The 20,593-nt window shown below is 37.5% G+C and overlaps 1 protein-coding gene across 3 annotated transcripts in view; it reads right to left on the bottom strand.

Moving 5' to 3' along the window:
* The window catches only part of CRPPA (CDP-L-ribitol pyrophosphorylase A), a 125,457-nt gene that overhangs the window by 70,415 nt on the left and 34,449 nt on the right, over positions 1–20,593 (bottom strand). For all 3 annotated transcript variants that reach the window (XM_055806267.1, XM_055806268.1, XM_055806266.1), the window contains 2 exons: positions 11,275–11,379; positions 2,263–2,308 (listed from right to left, as the gene is read on the bottom strand). In XM_055806267.1, the coding sequence (XP_055662242.1) occupies positions 2,263–2,308; positions 11,275–11,379 (151 nt within the window). The remainder of the gene's footprint in view (positions 1–2,262; positions 2,309–11,274; positions 11,380–20,593) is intronic.

The raw sequence follows: 20,593 nt of genomic DNA, 5'->3' as shown, positions 1-20,593 counted from the left end.
AATGGAATTTTCTGTATTTCAGTTTTTGTTCATTGCCTGTTCTCTTTGCTGAACATCACTGAGAAAGAGTCTGGCTCCATCTTCTTCACTCCATCCCATCTGGCATTTATACACATTGCTATATCGCGCTGAGCCTTCTCTTCTCCAGGCCTAACAGTCCAAGCTCTCTCAGCATCTCCTTGTAGAACAGATGCTCCACTACCCTAATCATTGTCACGGCCCCTTGCTCAACCCTCTCCAGCATGACCACATTGTTCCTGCACAGGGGAGTCCAGAATTGGACCCAACACTCCAGATGTGACCTCACCAGTGCTGAGCAGAGGAAAAGGATCACTTCCCTCGACTTACTGGCAATGCTCTGACTACCATAGCCCAAGGGGCTGTTGACCTTTTACATAAGGGTGCACTGCCAGCTCCTGTTCAATTTGTTGTCCACCAGGACACCCCCAGGGCCTTTTCTGCAGAGCTGCTTTCCAGCTGATGGGCCCCCAGCCTGTAATGGTGCTTCTCAAGTGCAGGAGTTGCATTTCCCCTTGCTGAATCTCATGAGACTCCTGTTCACTTATTTTTCCAGCCTATCTAGGTCCTTTTGAACAGCAGCATAACCACCTGGTCTATCAACTACTCCTCTCAGTTTTACATCATCTGCAGACTTGCTGAGAGTGTGCTGTGTCCTATCATTGAGATCATTGGTGAAGATTTTAACCAGCATTAACCCCTAGGGTAAACATAGGGGCCACTACTGACTGGGCTCCAGCTGGGGTTTACTGTTTGAGCACAGTAATTCAACCATTTTTCAGTCCACCTGTCTACTTTTCTAGTCTGTACTTCATCAGTTTGTCAATGTGTATGTCATGGACCTAGTGGCAAAAGCCTTACTGAAATCAAGACAAACCATACCCTCTGCTCTCCTTTACTAAGCTAGTCATTTCACTGTAGAATGCTATCAGTTCAGTCAGGCATAATCTCCCCTTTGTAAATGCATGCCAACCATTCCCAGCCACCTACTTGTCTTCAGTATGTTTGGAAATCCTAAGCTTGAAAGCTAGGAGTGTGGAACCTCTAAAACTCCTACTCAAAAGAAGATTTTAAAAAAATTCTAGGCCTCCAGCTATGGAGATGAGAGCTCATTCCCTGTCAAAACCAGAACTTCTAATGTTTCCCAGCCTTATCTCTTTGATACATGCCTGAAAAATTCAGTCAGGCAGTTCTAGCAATGCATATAATGTGTAATATTTGTCCACTGTAATAGCCAGAAGCTTCAAACTTGTTGCATTCTTGGGGGTCTAGAGAAGCAGCATGCCGAATACCACAGCAATATCTGAGCTCTGTTTAAGCTTCCTCGCTTGTCTACAGTAACAGAGCTGATCTTGGCAAGGTCTAATTGACTCAAATCAGAAATTAAGCCAATACTGGATCATGTAACAACACATGAGCCACCAAAGTGAACAACTAGCCATTCACTCACCGTGCCCTAATATGGCATGGGTTTTGCTCTGTTTTTCTTAAATAGAAACCACACTTTTTTTCTCTGGAAAAATATTTTTAAGGCAAAGGGAAGTCCCTTTCTCTTCATCAGTTTCTGGGCTCTTACCCCTCGGTTCTCCACCAGGAATCACGCAAGAGTCCCCTGAATCAGTGCCTATCAGTTTACAATAACCATCAGTGTGCTCATTATACAGTACTTAAGAGTCCTTCCTTTCTACACTGTTTTTAGATTGAGTCAATCTACATAAAAACTAAATCTAGTCTTCAAGTTAAACTGCTAAGAAAACACTGTTTCCAGTACAGAAAAAGGTTAAAAAGCAGTTAAACAAAGTATTTATAAATTAATGGAATACCTCAATATCATATAATCACTATATCAATTTAGGCAACAAGTTGTTATATGTAAAAGAGTAAAGAGACATGAAGAGTTAATATCTCATTTTCAGTCTGCTACTTAGATTACAAAGATGGAACATACTCAGAATTGAACTACTAATGAAAAAAAATTGTTCATTCTTTACAAAGCCATTCAAAATGAATCTGTTTGACTCTGTAATATACAAAACTTTTTATAAGGTTCTTTATTTGAAGAGAAGAAAAAGAAGGTAAATAATGCATAATGTAAGTATTCCAATGAACAAGCTAAAACAACTTGCCTAAGCACATCTTATTCATCCTAGAACTTTTCTTAAAGACATTTAAAACTATAGCACACAAGATTCTTAATTAGACTCAGGAATATGCAAACTGACAGCCACAAGGACAAACACATACCCTTAATAATCGATTCAGCTGCATGCAGATCCCGCTTGTAGGTCACCTAAAGGACAGACAAGCCTCATTAGATTTAAGACAGCAGGAAGGAATGTAAAAGCAATAAAACAATGTCCTGAAGGCAATTCTTTACATTTGAAATACCATAAACAAATGACATTGTCAATTTCTTAATTCTGGTAAAATATCACTGGCAAGTCATGAGAACAGAAGATATATAAAATACTTAGATCTGTTCAGAACTCATTTGAAACCTAAAACTATTTTTAACCCCTTGAAGAATCACAAAAACCTGATACTGCATTCTATTTTCACACATCCATCCTATGCTATAATTTTATTGTGAAATAGATTAATTTTTATAGGACTTGTGATCACATAAATGACAGCCAGGGAGAAGCCTCATTATTTCTTTTAGTAATATAGGTGTCATTTTTCAGTAGCACAAGACAATTGCTGTTAATGAGAGTTCAATTAATCAGTGGTAGTCAGTGAAACTAGAGCAGGCTTTGTATGAGTTTTCAGAGGATTAAAAACCATTGAGATTTTCTTGAAGACATTAACCAGATCAAGTTAGATGGACAGTAAGATGCTGAATATTCACTTGGTACTTGCAAAAACCACCTTTCATATCTGCCTTTGTACCCTCATGGTGGTTGACAGTCCCAGTATTACGCTTTGCAAATAAAATAATGCAAAACTAAACATAGCATCTACCCAAGACATTATCAGCCTTTGCCAGCAACGTCTTCACAATGACATGCAGTGACATGAAGTGATATAAGAATCATTTCCAAATATTTGCCTTTGTTTTTACTGTGACTTCCTTTTACATAAAATAAAATATTACTGGATTTGCTGCTTTTGTTTCTCTAGGGTCAGAATAATTTTTTATTTCTTTCTGAAATGAACTGAATATAATTCCAAAATAGTGTTGCAAAGTAAATCTTCCAGCAGAAACATACCATTGTAAGTATTAGCATTTTAGTCTCCAAGTAAATGATTGTTTGATTTTAACAAGGATTCTTGTAACAGTTTTCCTTTCCATCTCACAAATTAAGCTGTGTACTGCAGTCAGAAACATATTAATAATATTACCTTTCCCATTAAGCATCATTTCTCCAAGGAATTATATTCTCTTAAAATTAAAAATCAACTTATTTCCCTACAGCTTGTCCTGCAGGAGAAGCAGCCAGAGAATGAATCTTGCCTGAGTTTACCTACCATTGGGAAGAACCAGTGTCTTGACTTTAAGGACAAAGAATTATTGAGTGACCCATTTTGTTGCAAAGTTTCTTTCCGATTACCTGTTTCTAGAGGTCTTTTATAGTGAACTTTCAGCAAACCTGTAACAATTGCCATCTAAAAACCTTTCAAGAAACAAGGCTATCTAAGCTCTGTTAAAAGTGGTCTCACATACTCTAAGGTTCATAATGTCTTTGACATGCAAAAGTATTTTAAATAGTCCAATTTTTAAAGTGTTACCTCACAAAGTAGGCCCAGTCTTCAAGCAAATAGCACAGAAGAATAAAAAGTTAAGAATGAACCTTTAAAATCTCTTCCAAAATTCTGAGCCAGATATCAGCAAATACTTTCTCTAGGGTGGTTTCCTACAGAAATAAGACATCTGAGGCCATATCACACTATCCATATATATTTCTTCCATAATCTTTGATCCTATAAGCTTTAGGAAAATAGTAGAGCTGACAGAGAGAAAAGCCCTGCCAGCTACCACAGGTGACCACCACTTACCAGTCAGGGAAGGAGGGATTCTCTGCACCTCTTTCAGTATTGAATAAGATGCTAAATTCAACTAAAGTTTCTCTTAAGGCATTGATATTCATAATCTTTCTGGATTTTCTTGTGTTGACTAAGAGGTGTTCTTGCAATTGAGATAAGACTTACTCAAAGAGCAGGCAACCATAACAGAGACACCCTTTCATTTAATTCTAACCATTGATTGCTTTAGTATGAATTTGTTTTAAACAACTTTAAACAATTTAGTCAACACAATAGTTAATCGTTCTGAGCAGCTATACACTAAAATGTATTTGCACTCTGGGCTCACCCCAGCCAGAACAATTCAGATCTAGCCAAATCAGCCAGGAAGAATACTTTTACTGCCACTCTATACCAGAAAGTAACACAGCATCCTCCACACTCTTGCAGCCCAGGTGAGGTGCAAAAATCACAGTGGTAAAGAATAAACAAAAAAAAAAAAGACACACAGGAGTTCTCTCCCACTTTTCAGAAGAGAGATCTGTTTCATGCATTTCTGGGTTTGTTATATCACATTACTAAGCTAAATCTCTACGGACTTACAAAATTACAATTTAATGTTCTTTTTCATGCTGGCCTCTGAACCTTCTCTATTTTTCAACAGTTGCACAGACCTTGAGTCCAGATGTGACCATAGAATCCTACATGCACTTGTAATACCAGAACATCTCTTTCTAAATTCATGTTCTTGTTTCTTTATCCATGGCTGACATAAGGTATTTTTCCCCACAGTGCTAACTTGCTACCCTCTGTGATTCCTACACCACCTTCAATGTCACTGCCTTCCTAGAGCAATTCTCTAAATATGGCCTATAATTTTTTTTCTGAAAACGCTTCTTCATATTTGGCTACAATGAAAAGCATAACTTTCTTTTTAATTGTTTGCCAAGCAATCCTTAACAATAGGTTACTTCTGATCAATTTTTATTTACAAATCCTTAAATCTTTGTGATGTCTGCAAACTTTATCAGACATGCTAAATAGCTTAGTGACAATAACAGCTTCTGCAGAACTGCATGTGGTGAGAATTATCTTTTGCAATGTATCAGTTATACAATTTTTAATCTCTTTAATGAGGACTAGTGCAATTACAGGCATCCTATTTTTAATTAAAATGTCATATAGTAACAAGTCAAACTTCTGCTAACCATATATTGTATCAACACTACCACCTTTATCAGCCAAAACTATAACCTTGTAAAAAAGGCTTGAAATAAATTTCACAAAATAAGTAAAATCCATGTTGGTTGACATTCATTGTGATAGTCCCTGTAGTTCTGCCTGTAGCACTGCACTTTGTTTTGTTGATCAATATTGAACTCAGAGACTCCTAATTGCTCAGATTCTCTCTCTTCAGGTGACAATGTTAATTTCCATTTTGTCATCTTGAGCATCTAGTGTTCCAAAACTTTCTGAATATTGTTGCTGCAATCCAGAATATTGGTGGGCCAAACACTAAAACTTAATACAAATACTTCACTATCATGAAATATGAAACCATCATCTGCTTATTCAGCAAAGACAAAATACGCTTACTTATTAAACATTTCTCTACTTTTCTCTGTAATGAACAATCCATCTGTTTAGTAAAGCCTCAAAATCATCAGACAACAGTTGGTTTGTTTTCCTGTGTGCCCTGCTCTCTCAGTTGTCAGACTGCAACTTTTCACTGCCTAGGAAGATGCTCTTCCCAGAGCCCCCTTAAAGCTTTAAAAACACTTTTTCCCAATCTTCCCCATTTCCTGTCTGCATCTCTTCCCTCTGTCCACATATTTAGCCCACCAGCTCCCCTGCAAGCCTGGTTTGTATTGTTGTAGATAGCAAACTAGTTGCAAGTGTGCCTGAACCAAGGCTGCCCTACCAAAGTTAATTTAACCTGTGGTACGCTGCCTCAGCACTTTCTGTTCATCTGAAGCCAATTTATCCTCCAAGAGCAGCCCATCTTTCACACATCACACAAAGGGCAAGTGCATTTACTAATATGAGGGCACACAGGAACCCTTTGAACAGAAGGAACTGTGTGTAGCCAATGAGTAAGAAACTGCATACAGCTGCTGATGCAAAATTTTTCAGCTCATTCAGTGGTCAAAACTACAATCTCACTTGTTGTGTTCCCCAAAATTATTCCTATTTAATATTTAAAAGTCTTCTGCAAACTGATTTAGCTTGATGAACATTTCAGATTTACAAAACTGTATGTTAAATGCAAAACATAACCCTTTATCAAACAAATACAATAAAGTTACGATCACACATACACAAAATGCACTGCATTTTAGTTTGACATAGTATTTCCCTCTGTTATACTAAGGTATCATACAGATCTCCTTTGTATGGGATATTTTCAGGAGATTACGAAATAACCTGTTGGTTTTAGAAATGGTGAAGATTTTTTGCACTATCAGCATTAAGTCTTTAAATGGGTATTAATCTTTTAAAAATGTTCCTACAATGCAGTTTTCATTTGCGTTATACACACACATATACATTAGACACTAAAAATTACATTCTTACATGATTTTATACTTTATTTAAGAGGATATTGTCCCAGAACATTTAAGATCATTCTGTTTCAAAGGTGTAAAGCACTGAGAAATTGAAAATGGGGTGCTTTTTCTGTTTCTTTTTTGCCACCATGATCCTAATATCTTATAAATAGTTACATAAATATTTATAAGTTCTGTTATGAATGCAGGCATTATAAAACTGTTCCTGCCTGGTTGTTGTCACTACAAAGAATTATTTTAATTTTGTAATTTGTTACCAGAAAGAGAACAAACTTTCTCTTGCTTTAGGTCCAACAGTAAGTGACTTTGAAATGTTACTTTCTCTAATGCACTATAAATAAACAGTACTCAGGAAGAATTAAGAGTTAATTTAAGAAAAAAATATATATGCACACATAAGTAACTTCTTTCCACAGTTTTAAATGACTCCACAGAGTCATTTAATGTTATGTGGGTTGTGCACCTAATAAACAAATTGAATTCTTACAAGTATCAGATCTTCTCTCTAAAGATTTAAGGTCCACATTAAGATGAAACTGGTTTGTAATACTTGGGACTTTTATAACTGCTCTCCATCTGTTAATTGACTGCAGTTTTTCTGCTACACATCCTCTGAAACCTCAAGCGAACAATGATTATTTCTTTCAGTTCTCATTTATCTGGATGGAATATCCTTTTGCCTTGTGTTGAAAAAACAAGACTGGGGCCATTGGAAGCACATCAGTTCTTGGCATACGAAATATAATTTCTCTCAGCACTGAAAACCCTTACAGAAAAAAATCAACAATATATTACAAATTACATTATTATGACAGCTAAGGAAAGACAATTCTGCTTCTGAAAGGCGATTAGTAACAAACAGCAACAGCTCCTAACCATTTTGTAGGAAAACATCACTTGAGAAAACTGGCAGTCTTCTGCACTTCTTCAGACTGTGCAGGCTGAGCACAAGCTTTCTCTTCTTCAGTGGTACTGCTCCACGCCACGTGCCAAACACCCTGCTACGGGGTGACCAATACCGGGGTGCTACACAAGCAGGAAGGAGCCATCTTCCTCTGTAGCCTCTAATCTGATAGAACTGTTCACTGTAGAAACAATTCTCGTTTATAGACCTCATCATTTTTTATGCCTTTGACTTTGAATGTCTTCACAAGCCACAGAAGACACCAATGACATTTAGCTACACAATAAGACAGGGAATAGGATATAAGAATGCGTAACTAATGACATGGCACCGCTATCTTTGTGTGTACTATATATAGCATATTTGCTGCTCTACACCACCTGCAGCACAATATCTGCACATAAATGGGTGCTGTTGCTACTGTCACGCACTGCACAATACTGTCAAGACTGAGGATGTGTGGTGGGTTGACCTTGGCTGGATCCCAGGTGCCCACCAAAGCCACTCTGCCACCCCCCTCCTCAGCTGGACAGGGGAGAGAAAATAAAACTAAAGGCTCACAGGTCAAGATAAGGAGAGGGAGAGATCATTCACCAACTACTATCATGGGCAAAACAGCCTCAGCTTGGGGAAATCAAGTTGATTTCAGTCAAAGCAGAGTAGGGTAATAAGAAATAAAAGCAAATCTTAAAATCCCTCTCCCCCATCACCCTCCCTTCTTCCCAGGCTCAGCGTCACTCCCGATTTTCTCCACCTCCTCCCCCAAAGAAGCACAGGGGCATAGGGAATGGCTGTTGCTGTCAGTTCATCACACATCTCTGCTGCTTCTTCCTCCTCAAACTCTTCCCTGTTCCTGTGTGGGGTCCCTCCCATAGGAGAGTCCTCAATGATCTTCTCCAACATGAGTCCTTCCCACAGGATGCAGTTCTTCACAAACTGCTCCAGCATGGATCCCCTGCAGGATCACAAGCCCTGCCAGCAAACCTGCTCCAGCCTGGGCAACTCTCCATGGGGCCAGGTCCTGCCAGGAGCTGCTCCAGTGCGGCTTCCCAGGGGGTCACAGCCTCCTTCAGGCGCATCCACCTGCTCTGGTGCAGGGTCCTCCATGGGCTGCAGGTGTAGATCTGCTCCATTGTTAACCTCCATGGGCTGCAGGTGGAGATCTGCTCCATTGTTAACCTCCGTGGGCTGCAGGTGGAGATCTGTTCCACCGTTAACCTCCATGGGCTGAGGGGCACAGCCTGCCTCTCCATGAGCTTCACCAGGGGCTGCAGGGGAATCTCTGCTCTGGTGCCTGGAGCACCTCTGCCCCCTCCTTCTGCACTGACCTTGGTGTCTGCAGGGTTTTTGCTCTCACATACTCTCAACTCCTCTCTCCAGCTGCAGTTGTCCAGATCTTTTGTTCCTCCTTCTTAAATATGTTATCCCAGAGGCACTACCACTGTTGCTGATGGCCTTGGCCAGCAGCAGATCCATCCTGAAGCCATCTGGCATTGGCTCTATCGGACATAGGATAGAAGCTTTAAGCAGCTTCTCACAGAAGCTACCCCTGTAGCCCCCTGCTACCAAAACCTTGCCACACAAATGTAATACAGACTCTTTCACCTGGTCCACAGTATTTTCAGCTTTTGAACCTGAATCTCCTTGTCTATGATATTCTCCAGTATGCCAGCAGCTAAAAAGGTTTTCTGATCCATATCTGAGCACCTACGAAGAATTCACTCAAGTGTTATCATTTTCCATGTGTTTGCAGGCCTCTTTAAAGTCCAGTGCTACAATGGGTCCCACGTGCTAGAAAGTTAACAGCATCAAGATCTGGTTCACCAGCAATGTTGGAGTGGCACTAACACTTCAGCAATCCTCTTTTAAAACAGATGTGGCACAAGCTCAAGTCTGATGTGTAAGTGTGGACTGGTTACTGGTGCTGTTCCTCAGGTGCTGATACTGCAGACAACACTGTCTAATATCTTTATTAATAACCAGGGAAAGGGGAAATGCTCTCAGCAAATTAGTAGATGACAACAAATGGGGAAGTATTCAGTATGCTCAAGGGTCCAACACTCATTTAGACAGACCGTGAAAGGCTGGAGAGAGGGGCTGACAAAGTTGTGAGATGCAACAAACACAGCATCCTGCATCTGGGACAGAATAACCCTGTGCAGCAGGCCATACTGATGTCAAATAGAGAAAACTGCTTTGCAGAAAAGGACCTTCTGGACAAGCTGAGTATGAGTCAGCAGTGCGGAAAAGCAGTCCAAGTAACTGTGCTGTATTAGTAAGGAAGTAGACTTCATTAAAGGGAATACAGGGATTATTCCCCTGTATTCAGCACTTTTGAGAACACACCAGAGTACTGTTTACAGTTTGGGGTTCACAGTATAACGCAATGACAAACAGAAGGAAGCCCAGCAGAAAGTTGCTAAGACAGTGTGAGAGAACTTGGCTTGTTCAGCCCAAAGAACAGAAGATGAAGGGTGGGGAAGGGTCACAATTAATGGCCATAGAGAAAAATAAACTGGACTTCTCTTGCAGATCTTTCTGCTGCCCTTTCATACTTTCTCAGTGCAAGAGGCAGCAACAGAAATGTTGACCAAATATTATGAAAAAGGTCTCCTCCATACAGGGGAGGGATATGCATTGGAATTGTTTTCCCAAGCCAGTCTGAAATCTCCATATTTGTTTCATCTGCTGGCCATCACTAGTATCTACAAATAGTAAAGAACTAAATAAACATTATGAAGAACTGAACAAACATGATGGGTGTATTTTGTTACCCTTCATGTAAGCACCATGCTTTGCAACAAGAACAACGAAACCATCCAAAAAGTGATGTAAGGTAAATATGCATGACATAATCTGTCTCTTAGAAGACTGAATAGGAAAACAGCCAATATGCTGTTTCAGAAAGACTATGTCGCCAGAAAGATATTGAAAGAAGCTGCTGTATGCAACCAACATAAGTAAATTTTGCTGCTAAATTGCACAGGAAATTTGCACTGCAGATTCAGGAAATTACCTTTCTGCATAAGATTTACTGTCATATTATTAGGAGTCATGTCCCATTGGAGGAAATTTACTGTCAAAGACAGATGGAGTGATCTGAGCTGCTTCTAGATCCTTCAACATGGTAATGAATAAAATAAAAATAAAAAAAAAGAAACACTTAAAAATTGCATGACAACAGCTACTGAGAAAGAATAATGTCCCACCATCCAAAATAATGAAATGGGATACTTTTAAGCAGCAGGGATGTATCCTTTGGTACCTGTATACACACCTGCTTTGTCAGTCATCAGAAACCTACAGATTATCAGACAAGGTAAATGATGTTTAAAAAGTTTTGAAAGATTGTTTGAAGAGGTCTTAAACATTACAAAGTTACTGAATGTCATGAACTGCTCTAAAAATCAACCATTGTTGGCCAGGTATTTGGCTTTAGAGAATTTTTCCTCATAGGAAAAGTGGAGGAAAGGAAAATAAACAAAAGATATAGAAACAGCAGGAGAAAGCTCATCTCATAATGTTCTTGGTTTTAGAAATTATAGATTTATACTTTAACAGATTCTCAGGCTATTCAACTACCCAGTTGGTTTCCCTACTTCCAGATAAATGCTGTCATCTTTGATTATCTCAGGTAATATCTGCCCAACTCTGTCCACAACTATGAGCTCAAAAAAAAGGTCATGATAATCCAAAACCCATTCTGAAATTGGGAAAAGCCTAACTATTATAACTCACAACACATCTGAATTTTTACAGTAATATGCAAATTTAATTAATTTTAAAAGATATATTAAAAATACATATTATTATTGCCTTTACCTTCCAGAGGTCAGCTGTTCCTTCAACAAGTTTGGCATTTGTTTTACAGTATTTCAAAGCCAGATGCAAACATTCAGTTCCATAATCCAGGTCATAGTTTGTGCACTGCAGTAATTGAAAAAGAATAAATATTCTTTATTAGTCTTAAAGAAATCATATGTTTAAGTAATAATGTGTGTTTTCTTTCATTAATTAAACCTTAAATCTCAAAAATCCTGTCCAAAATGATCATGCTGTATTAGGTAGGTTGGGTCAAGATGCATCAGAAATACAACTCTTCCAAAAAGCTTATGCCAAATTCTAGCTATCCAGCAAAATATTACAGAAGTAAATAAATATTTTAAAACCACAAATTAATTCAATCGGCTGCTGCAAGTGATCTTGCTAAACCTTTATGCTGTTAATTAAATCAATGAGAAGTTACATGTATTAAAAAAAATTGATGGGGTTGAGGCCTCACCAAAAGATATCATCAACCTTCCAGTAACAAACTTTTAGAGTATGGGAACATGTTAATAAATTGTAGAAGCATGACTTTTCACATGGCTTGTCTGGTTTGGTTTTTGCAGCATCAGAAAAAGATGGTAGTAACTAAGAACCTCTGTATTCCTTACACGTTTCCCTCTGTATTTTTCTCCAGTAATCTGCACACAAAATAGCAAAGTTTCACGCTGCTCCGTAAGCCTTCCAGATTTAATAAAAAAAAGTAATAAAAAAAACCATGAAACAAAAAAAAACCCAACCAAATTTGTCCTTTTATTAGCTAACTAGAAGAGGCATTCTTCTCTCAATATACCCTTTCCAAGCAGTTTGGCTTCCTATAGTTAGTGATCATAAGAATCCTATTAATGGAAAACTGAGTATGGACAGAATCTCTTGAGCTAAACCATAGGTAGTACACAAGCAGGACAGGGCTACCTCAAGACGAATTGGAATGATTAAGCCAAGAGAATTCTAGTCTATTTTCATATTACTAAATTATCAGTCCATCCAGAAACATGAATTACATGTAACAAGGAAGGATAATTTAAGACAGGGTCTTTCATAAAAATTGATGTATTTGATAAGACCACAGGCTGGCTATCCAAGTACCCAGTCTCTAGCAGAGGCTGACAGTGGGTAGTCAACGATAAGTAAATATGAACAACGCAATCATATCTTCTTACTTTCACAGAATACTCCCTTGGCCTCATATAAAGCTATCCTCCTAGCTTATGAAACCCCTAAATGAAGAAGTCCATGAGGAATACATTGAACCAGAAGCGACTGCCTTAACAGTCCTCAGTAGGTTACAGGAACCCTGAATTCACCCAATTACTTTTTGAATAGCAGTGTTTTTTCAGCACCTGCATCAGGGAGCATCTGACTCATCACACACTCTGCTGTTCTGACAGAAAAGAGAGTGCAAAACCACCTTCTCAGCCCTTCAGAATGCTCCACTACATCTCTTCTCACATCCATCCACAGGTAAAGAAATCAATATCTATTCAGTTATTTCATGTGTGGAAGCTACCCCAAAACTTTGATCAACCCTTTTGCCCTCCTTTACATGTATCTACACTTACCCATGAATTTTATCGTAACATGCTTTTACAAACCTTCTTAATTAGCCCTCATCTCTACTACCCAGAAAAAAAAAAAGGGGGGGGGGGGGGGGGGGGGGCGGGGGGCGGCGTCGGGGAAGGGTAGGGTATCTCCACTTCCTATTCCAAATTCTTTGTGAACAAAATTAACTGCATAGCTCCCAGCCCAGATCTGCACAAAACTCTACGGGTGATCCACTGCTATGAGAACTAGTCATTCACTTTACCTTGTTTCTTGTCTTTTAACAAAGCCCTTGCTCTTATCCTAAATCTGTTCAGTTTCCTTGAAGAGCCTTTGCTAAAAGCTTCAGTGAAACATCTTATTATGCAAGTAGGCTGTTATCAGCTTCAACAATCTCAAACAAGATGCCGGTTAACTCCTTAGAGAATGACTATTAGCTCTGCAATGCATAAACTTTCTATTACAAAAGCTGAAATAATCCCTCCACCATGTCAAATTTAACCATGCATCTACAACTTTTTTCGAATAAAATGTGACAGGCCAGATACTGTGCTTTGTAATTCACAATCTCCTCCAGGATTCAAGAATTTAAAATTGTCAAGAATCAAAAAATCTAAGTCTTAAATAACCACCAAACCAGAATGCTACAATACAACTTGCCTTTTTTATAATTTCTTCAAGAATTTAATAAGAGATATGAAGAAAATGCTTATTTCTATTCTTGTTTTGTAATGCATCAGTGAAATTCAAGGAATTCATCAGCATTATACATCTGAATTGTATCACTCACACACAGTCCTAGAAAAACTGTAGTTGTCACTTTTATCTTATTTAAATCCCTAACTTTTTGTCATTTTGGTTTTTCCTGACTGCATTCAAAAAATAAGATGCTTTTAAACATCCCACTTAGAAAGAAAAGTAATTTAAATGTTATGCTTCTCTACAGAAGTGCTTCAAGTAACAAAACAAAACAGACATAAGAAGATAGAGTAATTTAAAAAGAAAGACTTCTTCCAAAATACTAAAGAAAATAGGGTTTTCCAAAAGACACTTTGGAATATTTTTAAATTAAGCAGCAATCATTTATATTATTTAAAGAATCAACACACAAGAAAGGTCAACAGAAAAGATAAAGAAATAGGAAACTCTAGCTCCAGAATATGTAAAACTGAGCAATCTCTTCAGTAAAGAGGTCCAGAGACACATTGCCAATGAAACCCGAATGGCCTTGTAACTTTCAGTTCCAAATATTAGCATAACATTTAGTGTTTTGTTTGATTTTAAGGAAAATGCAAGCTATTTTCTACTAATGTGAATAACATACAGATTTTATTTTTTTTTTCTTCCTTTGGAATGGGAAAGAAAATTTCAGAAAAATTTATCTGTGAAAGAATTTACTTTCAATAAAAATTGTTTTTAAATAGATGTGTAACAAATGATACTAGGACAAGACTAAGCAATTCCAACTTTTTAGCAAGGTCTTAATTACAGATAATTAATAGGGAGTGGAGAAGTTCCATAAATGGGCTAAAGCATCTTGAGGGTATTACTGCCTTCAAGGGATAAAATATGACACAAAGCAAAGTAATAATAAAAACCATACTTCACTAACACTTGTACATCATGACATTTACCACTCTAATTATCTGTAATTGTTTAAACCTAAACATACTGTCACAGTGTACTCTTCTGCAAGTCTGATACACTGATGTCAGAGAAGAACAATGAAATGGAAGTATCAGCTCAAGACCAGTTTAGTTTATATATTATCCATATGCTAAGCAGCTCCACATGTGGAATTTTAAATCCATATTTACGGTGCAGAATTTGAAGGCTTCTATATTGTTCTAAGAAATTCAGTTAACAAACAAAGCGTTATCAGGGAGTGCCTACAATAAAAAGTTGTAAAATTCCCATGAGGAAAATTCTTACTGACCCAGGCACACAACATTCTCATCCTGAGTTGTCTGTATGTATTTCACTGTACACCTAGAGCCGATTTACATTATAACAATCTGTTTAAAACTCTTACTATTTCTAAAGTCTCTTTTTGACTGAAAAGCTTTTTAACATAAAGTTTGACAGAGTACAGTTAACTGAACTTGACATGCACACATAGCTTTGTGAAACAATAGACATAATTTAAGTTTCAGACCACAGATTTGAAATGGTGGAAACATCTGTACATATTGGCACAAAAAATATCCACAAAAGAAAGAAAATAGATTAGTTTAGCTCTTTAAATGACACAGAAGGAAATATGATATTTAAAAACGTTTTTGAACTGCTGAATATTCAAAGGCATTCTAATAGGTAGTTTGGGGAACTTTTTTGTGGGTGGGTTTTTTTGTTTGTTTTCCAAGAGTGGATGTTTGAATACAGTGCTGTGGGTGGAGTGAGATCCAGATTTTGGCATTAAACCAATTCTTCTTCCCCTGCCCCCTAGATAAGTTTGAAAATATATTGATAAATAATATTACTTCTTAAAATGCAAACTATACTGTTGTTGCTTAGCCATAAACATCAAACAAGGGGTTAGAAAACGGAGCAGCTACACAGCCTGTATTTCCCTGGTACTTAATAATAGTCCATAAGCTAACTTGTTTCCAATATAATACTTGGAACAAATAAAATTATTAAAAACACAGTATTTAACATTAATAATTGCTTTTACTGTTAATATGCACTATTTTACTGTATCTTTATACTGATAAAAGATTTTGAATAGATACATGGGAACCGGTAAACATACAGCAGAACAAACACAGACGAAATTAAAATTTTCACTACAGCACTGTCATTTTCTTATTTTTTCATCATTCCTTAGTTTTACAATAAGGAAGCAAAATCAATATTCTTTATTAACTGAAAGAAAATCTTCAGATTTGCTCCTTTACATAGGTACCATTAAAGCCTGTATAGAATCAGTCTCTTACACTTCTGTAATCATTGGCTGTGTCATCCTTAGTACTTTTTCCATTGTCAGCAGCATCTCCATTTTACCCTTGATGTAAATCCATTCTATAACAGTATCAGAGCACTTGCAATTTAAATGTATAACTAATTAATAATGATAGCAGAGCTTTATGATTTTTCCAGATCCTTGCAAATAAATTTTTCACTGCTGAAATGCCAGAGTACATCATGAACGTTCATCATCAGGAGCGTTTTACTAAGCTAAAATAGCAGCAGACACAAGCTCTTGTTGAACCTGAACTGGCCTGTTTTTATTGTCTTTTATAAAGAATTATTTTTGCCATGTTCATTACCATGGAAACCAAAAAGTGCCAAATCCAACAGTGGATTTGCAACAAGCACTCAGCCTATAGCAATACATCAAGCTAAGTGAGAAATAACAGGAAGAGGAAACATGTGAATAAGGAAACTTGAGTATCACAGTGAAGAGAATAAAGATACAGCAATTTACTGTGTAACAGACTTAAGCAAGCCTGGTTTTCTACAGATCTGTATCTATATCCCAATGCCTGTCACTGCAGTAACTGCAGTAACTCCAAACATGCCATGATTTCCCTACACTCTATCATCAGATCCCCTGAATACTTCCAGACTGCACAGTGAAATATTTTGGTACTTGAGGTGATCCTAAGTCCACTGAATACCTCTTAAAGAATTTATACATAGATTGGTTCCGAGATCCCATGTGCTGAAAGGTGTATGACCAAGAAAAACCGAGGACATCAGCTGAATTTGCATTTCAGCCATGGAGCTGAAAGCCTAAGCGCCTGAAGGCTCTGAGGCTCCAGCCTCCTCTCAATGAAGGCATTCATTTGAGTTTCCCTGCTCCTCACACTCACTGATTTTTTGAAAACTATATAGGGACCTAACATCACTGAACTCTACACCTGTGTCAATTTTGATTGAAAACATGATCTTAAGGGTCTTTTCCAACATAAATCATTCTAAGATTCTATAAAATTGAACAAAACGTACAATTGAAGGTTTAAAATATTATTGAGACAAGAATTAAGAACAAGCAATGCTTTCAAGTATCTTCTTAATAGTAAAAGTTAAAAATGAAAGAGTAATTTTGGTTCTTCCCTTTCTGGAATAAATGTTCTGGGTCAATGAATGCATTTCACACTGCCATCACCAGCAATCATGTTCTATACTCCTGCTGTAGACATACGAGCTCCCAAATCAAGTCAGCTGCACATTTTCTTCCTATTAGTCTTCTTAGAAAGTAGTTTATAATCTCTCTTTATGTTGAGGCTGACAATTACTCTTCACTGTACACAACTCACTGCTAGGCAGTAGGAGTCCCATAGAAGCAAGAATGCGGAGCACAAACATGCAGTGTGGGTGGCAAGAAATGTGCTTTCCCTATCACTGTTTTAGCTGCTAGCTAAGGTTAGGGATAACTTTGCTTTTTTTTGTTTGTTTCTTTAAAAACAAATTTGCTTGAAAAATTCACTGTCACAACATGTAAAAGCAGAAACTCAGTGGGATTCAGAAATGCATATGGATGCAGAGAACTAATATAAAAGTTTGCACTTCTGAGCATAAATTAAAATCATTGTGTGAGATCTAAGAAAAAAAATTATGTGGATATTTCTGTCCATCTGGGACAAATTCCTTTAACTGCTAAGCAACAAATCACAGGTGAAAAGATAGGATCTAGGACTAATGACCTGGATTGAAAACCCCTTGTTTTCAGTGCCCTATTCTATCAAAATTGCTAAGAAGTCATTTACTTTGATTTAGATTCATCAATGAATCACTACAACAATAACATTGAAATAAGGTAAACCGACAATTAGAAAATATATCCGTTTTATTGACTGTCATTTTCCAGCTCTGACCTCAAAATGAAACAGAAGCTGAAGCATAATCACAAAACTAGGTCCCAGCCCCAGCATCCTTAAGTGTGACTCTGGATAAAAGAAACAAAAAGAGCAAGTTTGAAAATTCTTTTGAGAAAGCATAAACTACCTTTTCTGCTCTTAAATCCATGCCTCAAGATACTTGCAGATACTCTAGAAGATTATTATGATAGTTTGTATCATTGCCTCAAGTCGCACCAGGGAAGGTTTAAATTGGATATTAAGAAAAACTTCTTCACCAAAAGGGTGGTCAAGCATTGGAACAGGCTGTCCAGAGAAGTGGTAGAGTCACCATCCCTGGAGGTATTTAAAAGATGTGTAGATGTGATGCTTAGGGACATGGTTTAGTGGTGGACTTGGCAGCGTTAGGCTAATGGTTGGAACTGATCATCTTAAAGGTCTTTTCCAACCTAAATGATTTATGATTAAAGCCTACTTTTTAAGTCTTAATCTTATCCTGGCTGCTACTGCTTCTGTCTCTGCAAAAGCAGAGGTCCAAACAAACCAACCATCCCAGAAAAGAAGTACGTGTGCTCAACTTCACACCAAAATCATAAAATCACTAATACTATCATTTTGATAAAAACTAGTATTTTTTGAAAACTAGATAGAGAGCCCTGACCCTTACATACCCATCTATAATTCAATCCTTCCGGAGAATGAGGTCTTCTAGGTTCTACTAGACAAATCATGATCAACCTATAGAGAGAGGGTGGAAAGTGCAGCTTTGCTATTAAGGAATAAAAATTTAATCAAGAATAACTGGAGGTGCTTTGCTGAGGAAAGAAGGGCACCAGCAGGCAAAAAAAAAAAAAAGAAATGCCAAGGGTTGTGTCTACGTTACCAGTGTAGTGTGCAGGAGAAGTTCTTTTTTGTGCAAATCTTTCCTGCATCCCGACTCAGAACCATACAAAATGCCCTTGACTGTGCTGCTGGAAAGCTCAAAGTCATTTCCCTTCTGGTGGAATCAAGGTGAAAAGTCATACGCAAGGGCACTTGCTGAAGCACATCATTTGCAGTGTGGGCACAAGATGCCCTAGCAGCCAGGACTCGGAATGCATTGTGTCCATACGACTGGTAACTGGGATGAGTATCACTGCTGGTGAAGTCCCATTTTACACATACAATCCTGAAACTAACAGATCACCAAACAGTCTTTCTTTGTGCCATACCAGTAGATATATTCCTAATATTACTTCAAAGTCCATACAAACTAGTATAATAAAAATGAGAACACCAACTAGGTGAGAATAAACATTAGTATTGCTATAAAGATTAAATACCTAATACAACTAAGAGCTAGTTATTAATTAGATTGATTTCATAAAACAGGTCCTGAGTAACCATAAGACAATATTGATTTTTCTGGTATCAGAAAAGCACACAGGAGTCATTTTGAGCATGCAGCTGAACATGGAATTTCATAGCTCATATACAATTTCAGCTTTTAAAAAAAGTCCTAATTTAGTTACAATGCCATGAAGAAAATGTTAATATTCTATGTGGCAACAGTAGTAGTCAAAATATGTTGTTAGGACTCATTGTTTACACTTTAGAAAATTATCTTGTAAATTAGAAAAATATTTGGCAAATGGTTATATGGACAAGACAGACAAAAAATACTGTCCCAATGTAGAAGACTATAGAGTATTTAGGTTATTCTAAGAAAATGTAAAAGAGTGATTGTTTACATTCTCCCAGTAAAGAGAGTTCTAAATATACCAAGTTCTAACATTAAGCAAACAAGGGGAAATTTAATCAGCCTTAGAAGCAGAGGTGAGCCAAATTCAGGCCAAGTTAAAATGGATGCTTTATTTTAAAAATATTTTTAACAGGTAAGATTATTCACATTCTCAGAACAATTTACTTGAGAATCACCTCTTGAAATTATGTAAGATCATAAATGGTCCTTTTCCGTGCCTTCTAAGAGACACTAAACTGTCAGTAGCTATGAGATTAAAAGCTCTAGCATCACTACCTTGTTTTCTTCTTAGTTTTCTCAAAACAAGCAGCAGATGACAATTTAGATGGGTGGTCTCCCATATGCTGCATAGTGATTCTCACTCGCTATTCAGCATTTTTTGAGCCTGTGCCAAATGGGTGATTCTTGTGGATACAGAACACTTATAAGGGTAAATCCAGTAACACAACAATACCCTCACAATCCAGTCTAACTTCCAACTAGAATAATTGCAGTGGGTCTCCCTCTAACATACACCCTCCAAATAGTACCTGAATTCAAAATGCCTTTTGACTGCTACAGAGATCCCAGATTTTACCCAGGGTGTGGCAGCTTTGCACCACTGCACCAGTTACAAGAGCCAATATGTGGATTTGCAAGTGCTTTGAGATCCTACAGGATGAGGAGTGCCATAAAATGGAAGTAATTATCCCATTAGCAAAAAGACTTTTTTTTTTTTTTTCTTATGCAAGGCATTAGAATTTCTCCAAACATTCCTGTGGCAGAAATTAATTAGGGCAAGGTGGGGATTCATACAAAATCCTGGCTCTACCATTGCGCCAAAAAACTAATCAAGTACAGAGCTATCTAAACTAGCATAGTTTTCTCAACAGACCACCAATCTAGCTTCAGGTTTTGAATAAATGAAGGCATTACTGACAAAATTCACTTAGTATATTTATCTTGAAAAGAATTCTGTAGAATTGGGTAGGTTTTAAGGGACAGGGAAAGGGGAAAAAATTCTTATTCCTCTAAATCGCAGAACAAAGCTGCTAGGGTAAATAGATGCCAGATGAAGTAACCGTAAAATCTCTTTTGAAAACATCTCAGGACTCCCAACATAAAGACTTCACAAATTAGGATATTAATTTAGGCGAGGCTGACAACCATGTATTTAAGCAACAGTCTGTGTGCATCAGCCTGAAGATGAATGGAGAAGGGCAGATCAAAATCCTCTGCAAATCTGCATAAT

The sequence above is a fragment of the Falco peregrinus genome, chromosome 5, assembly GCF_023634155.1.
Source record: "Falco peregrinus isolate bFalPer1 chromosome 5, bFalPer1.pri, whole genome shotgun sequence".
NCBI lineage: Eukaryota > Metazoa > Chordata > Aves > Falconiformes > Falconidae > Falco > Falco peregrinus.
Note: the sequence above shows the minus strand (reverse complement) of the source record. Positions and strands in the feature narration are given on the sequence as shown.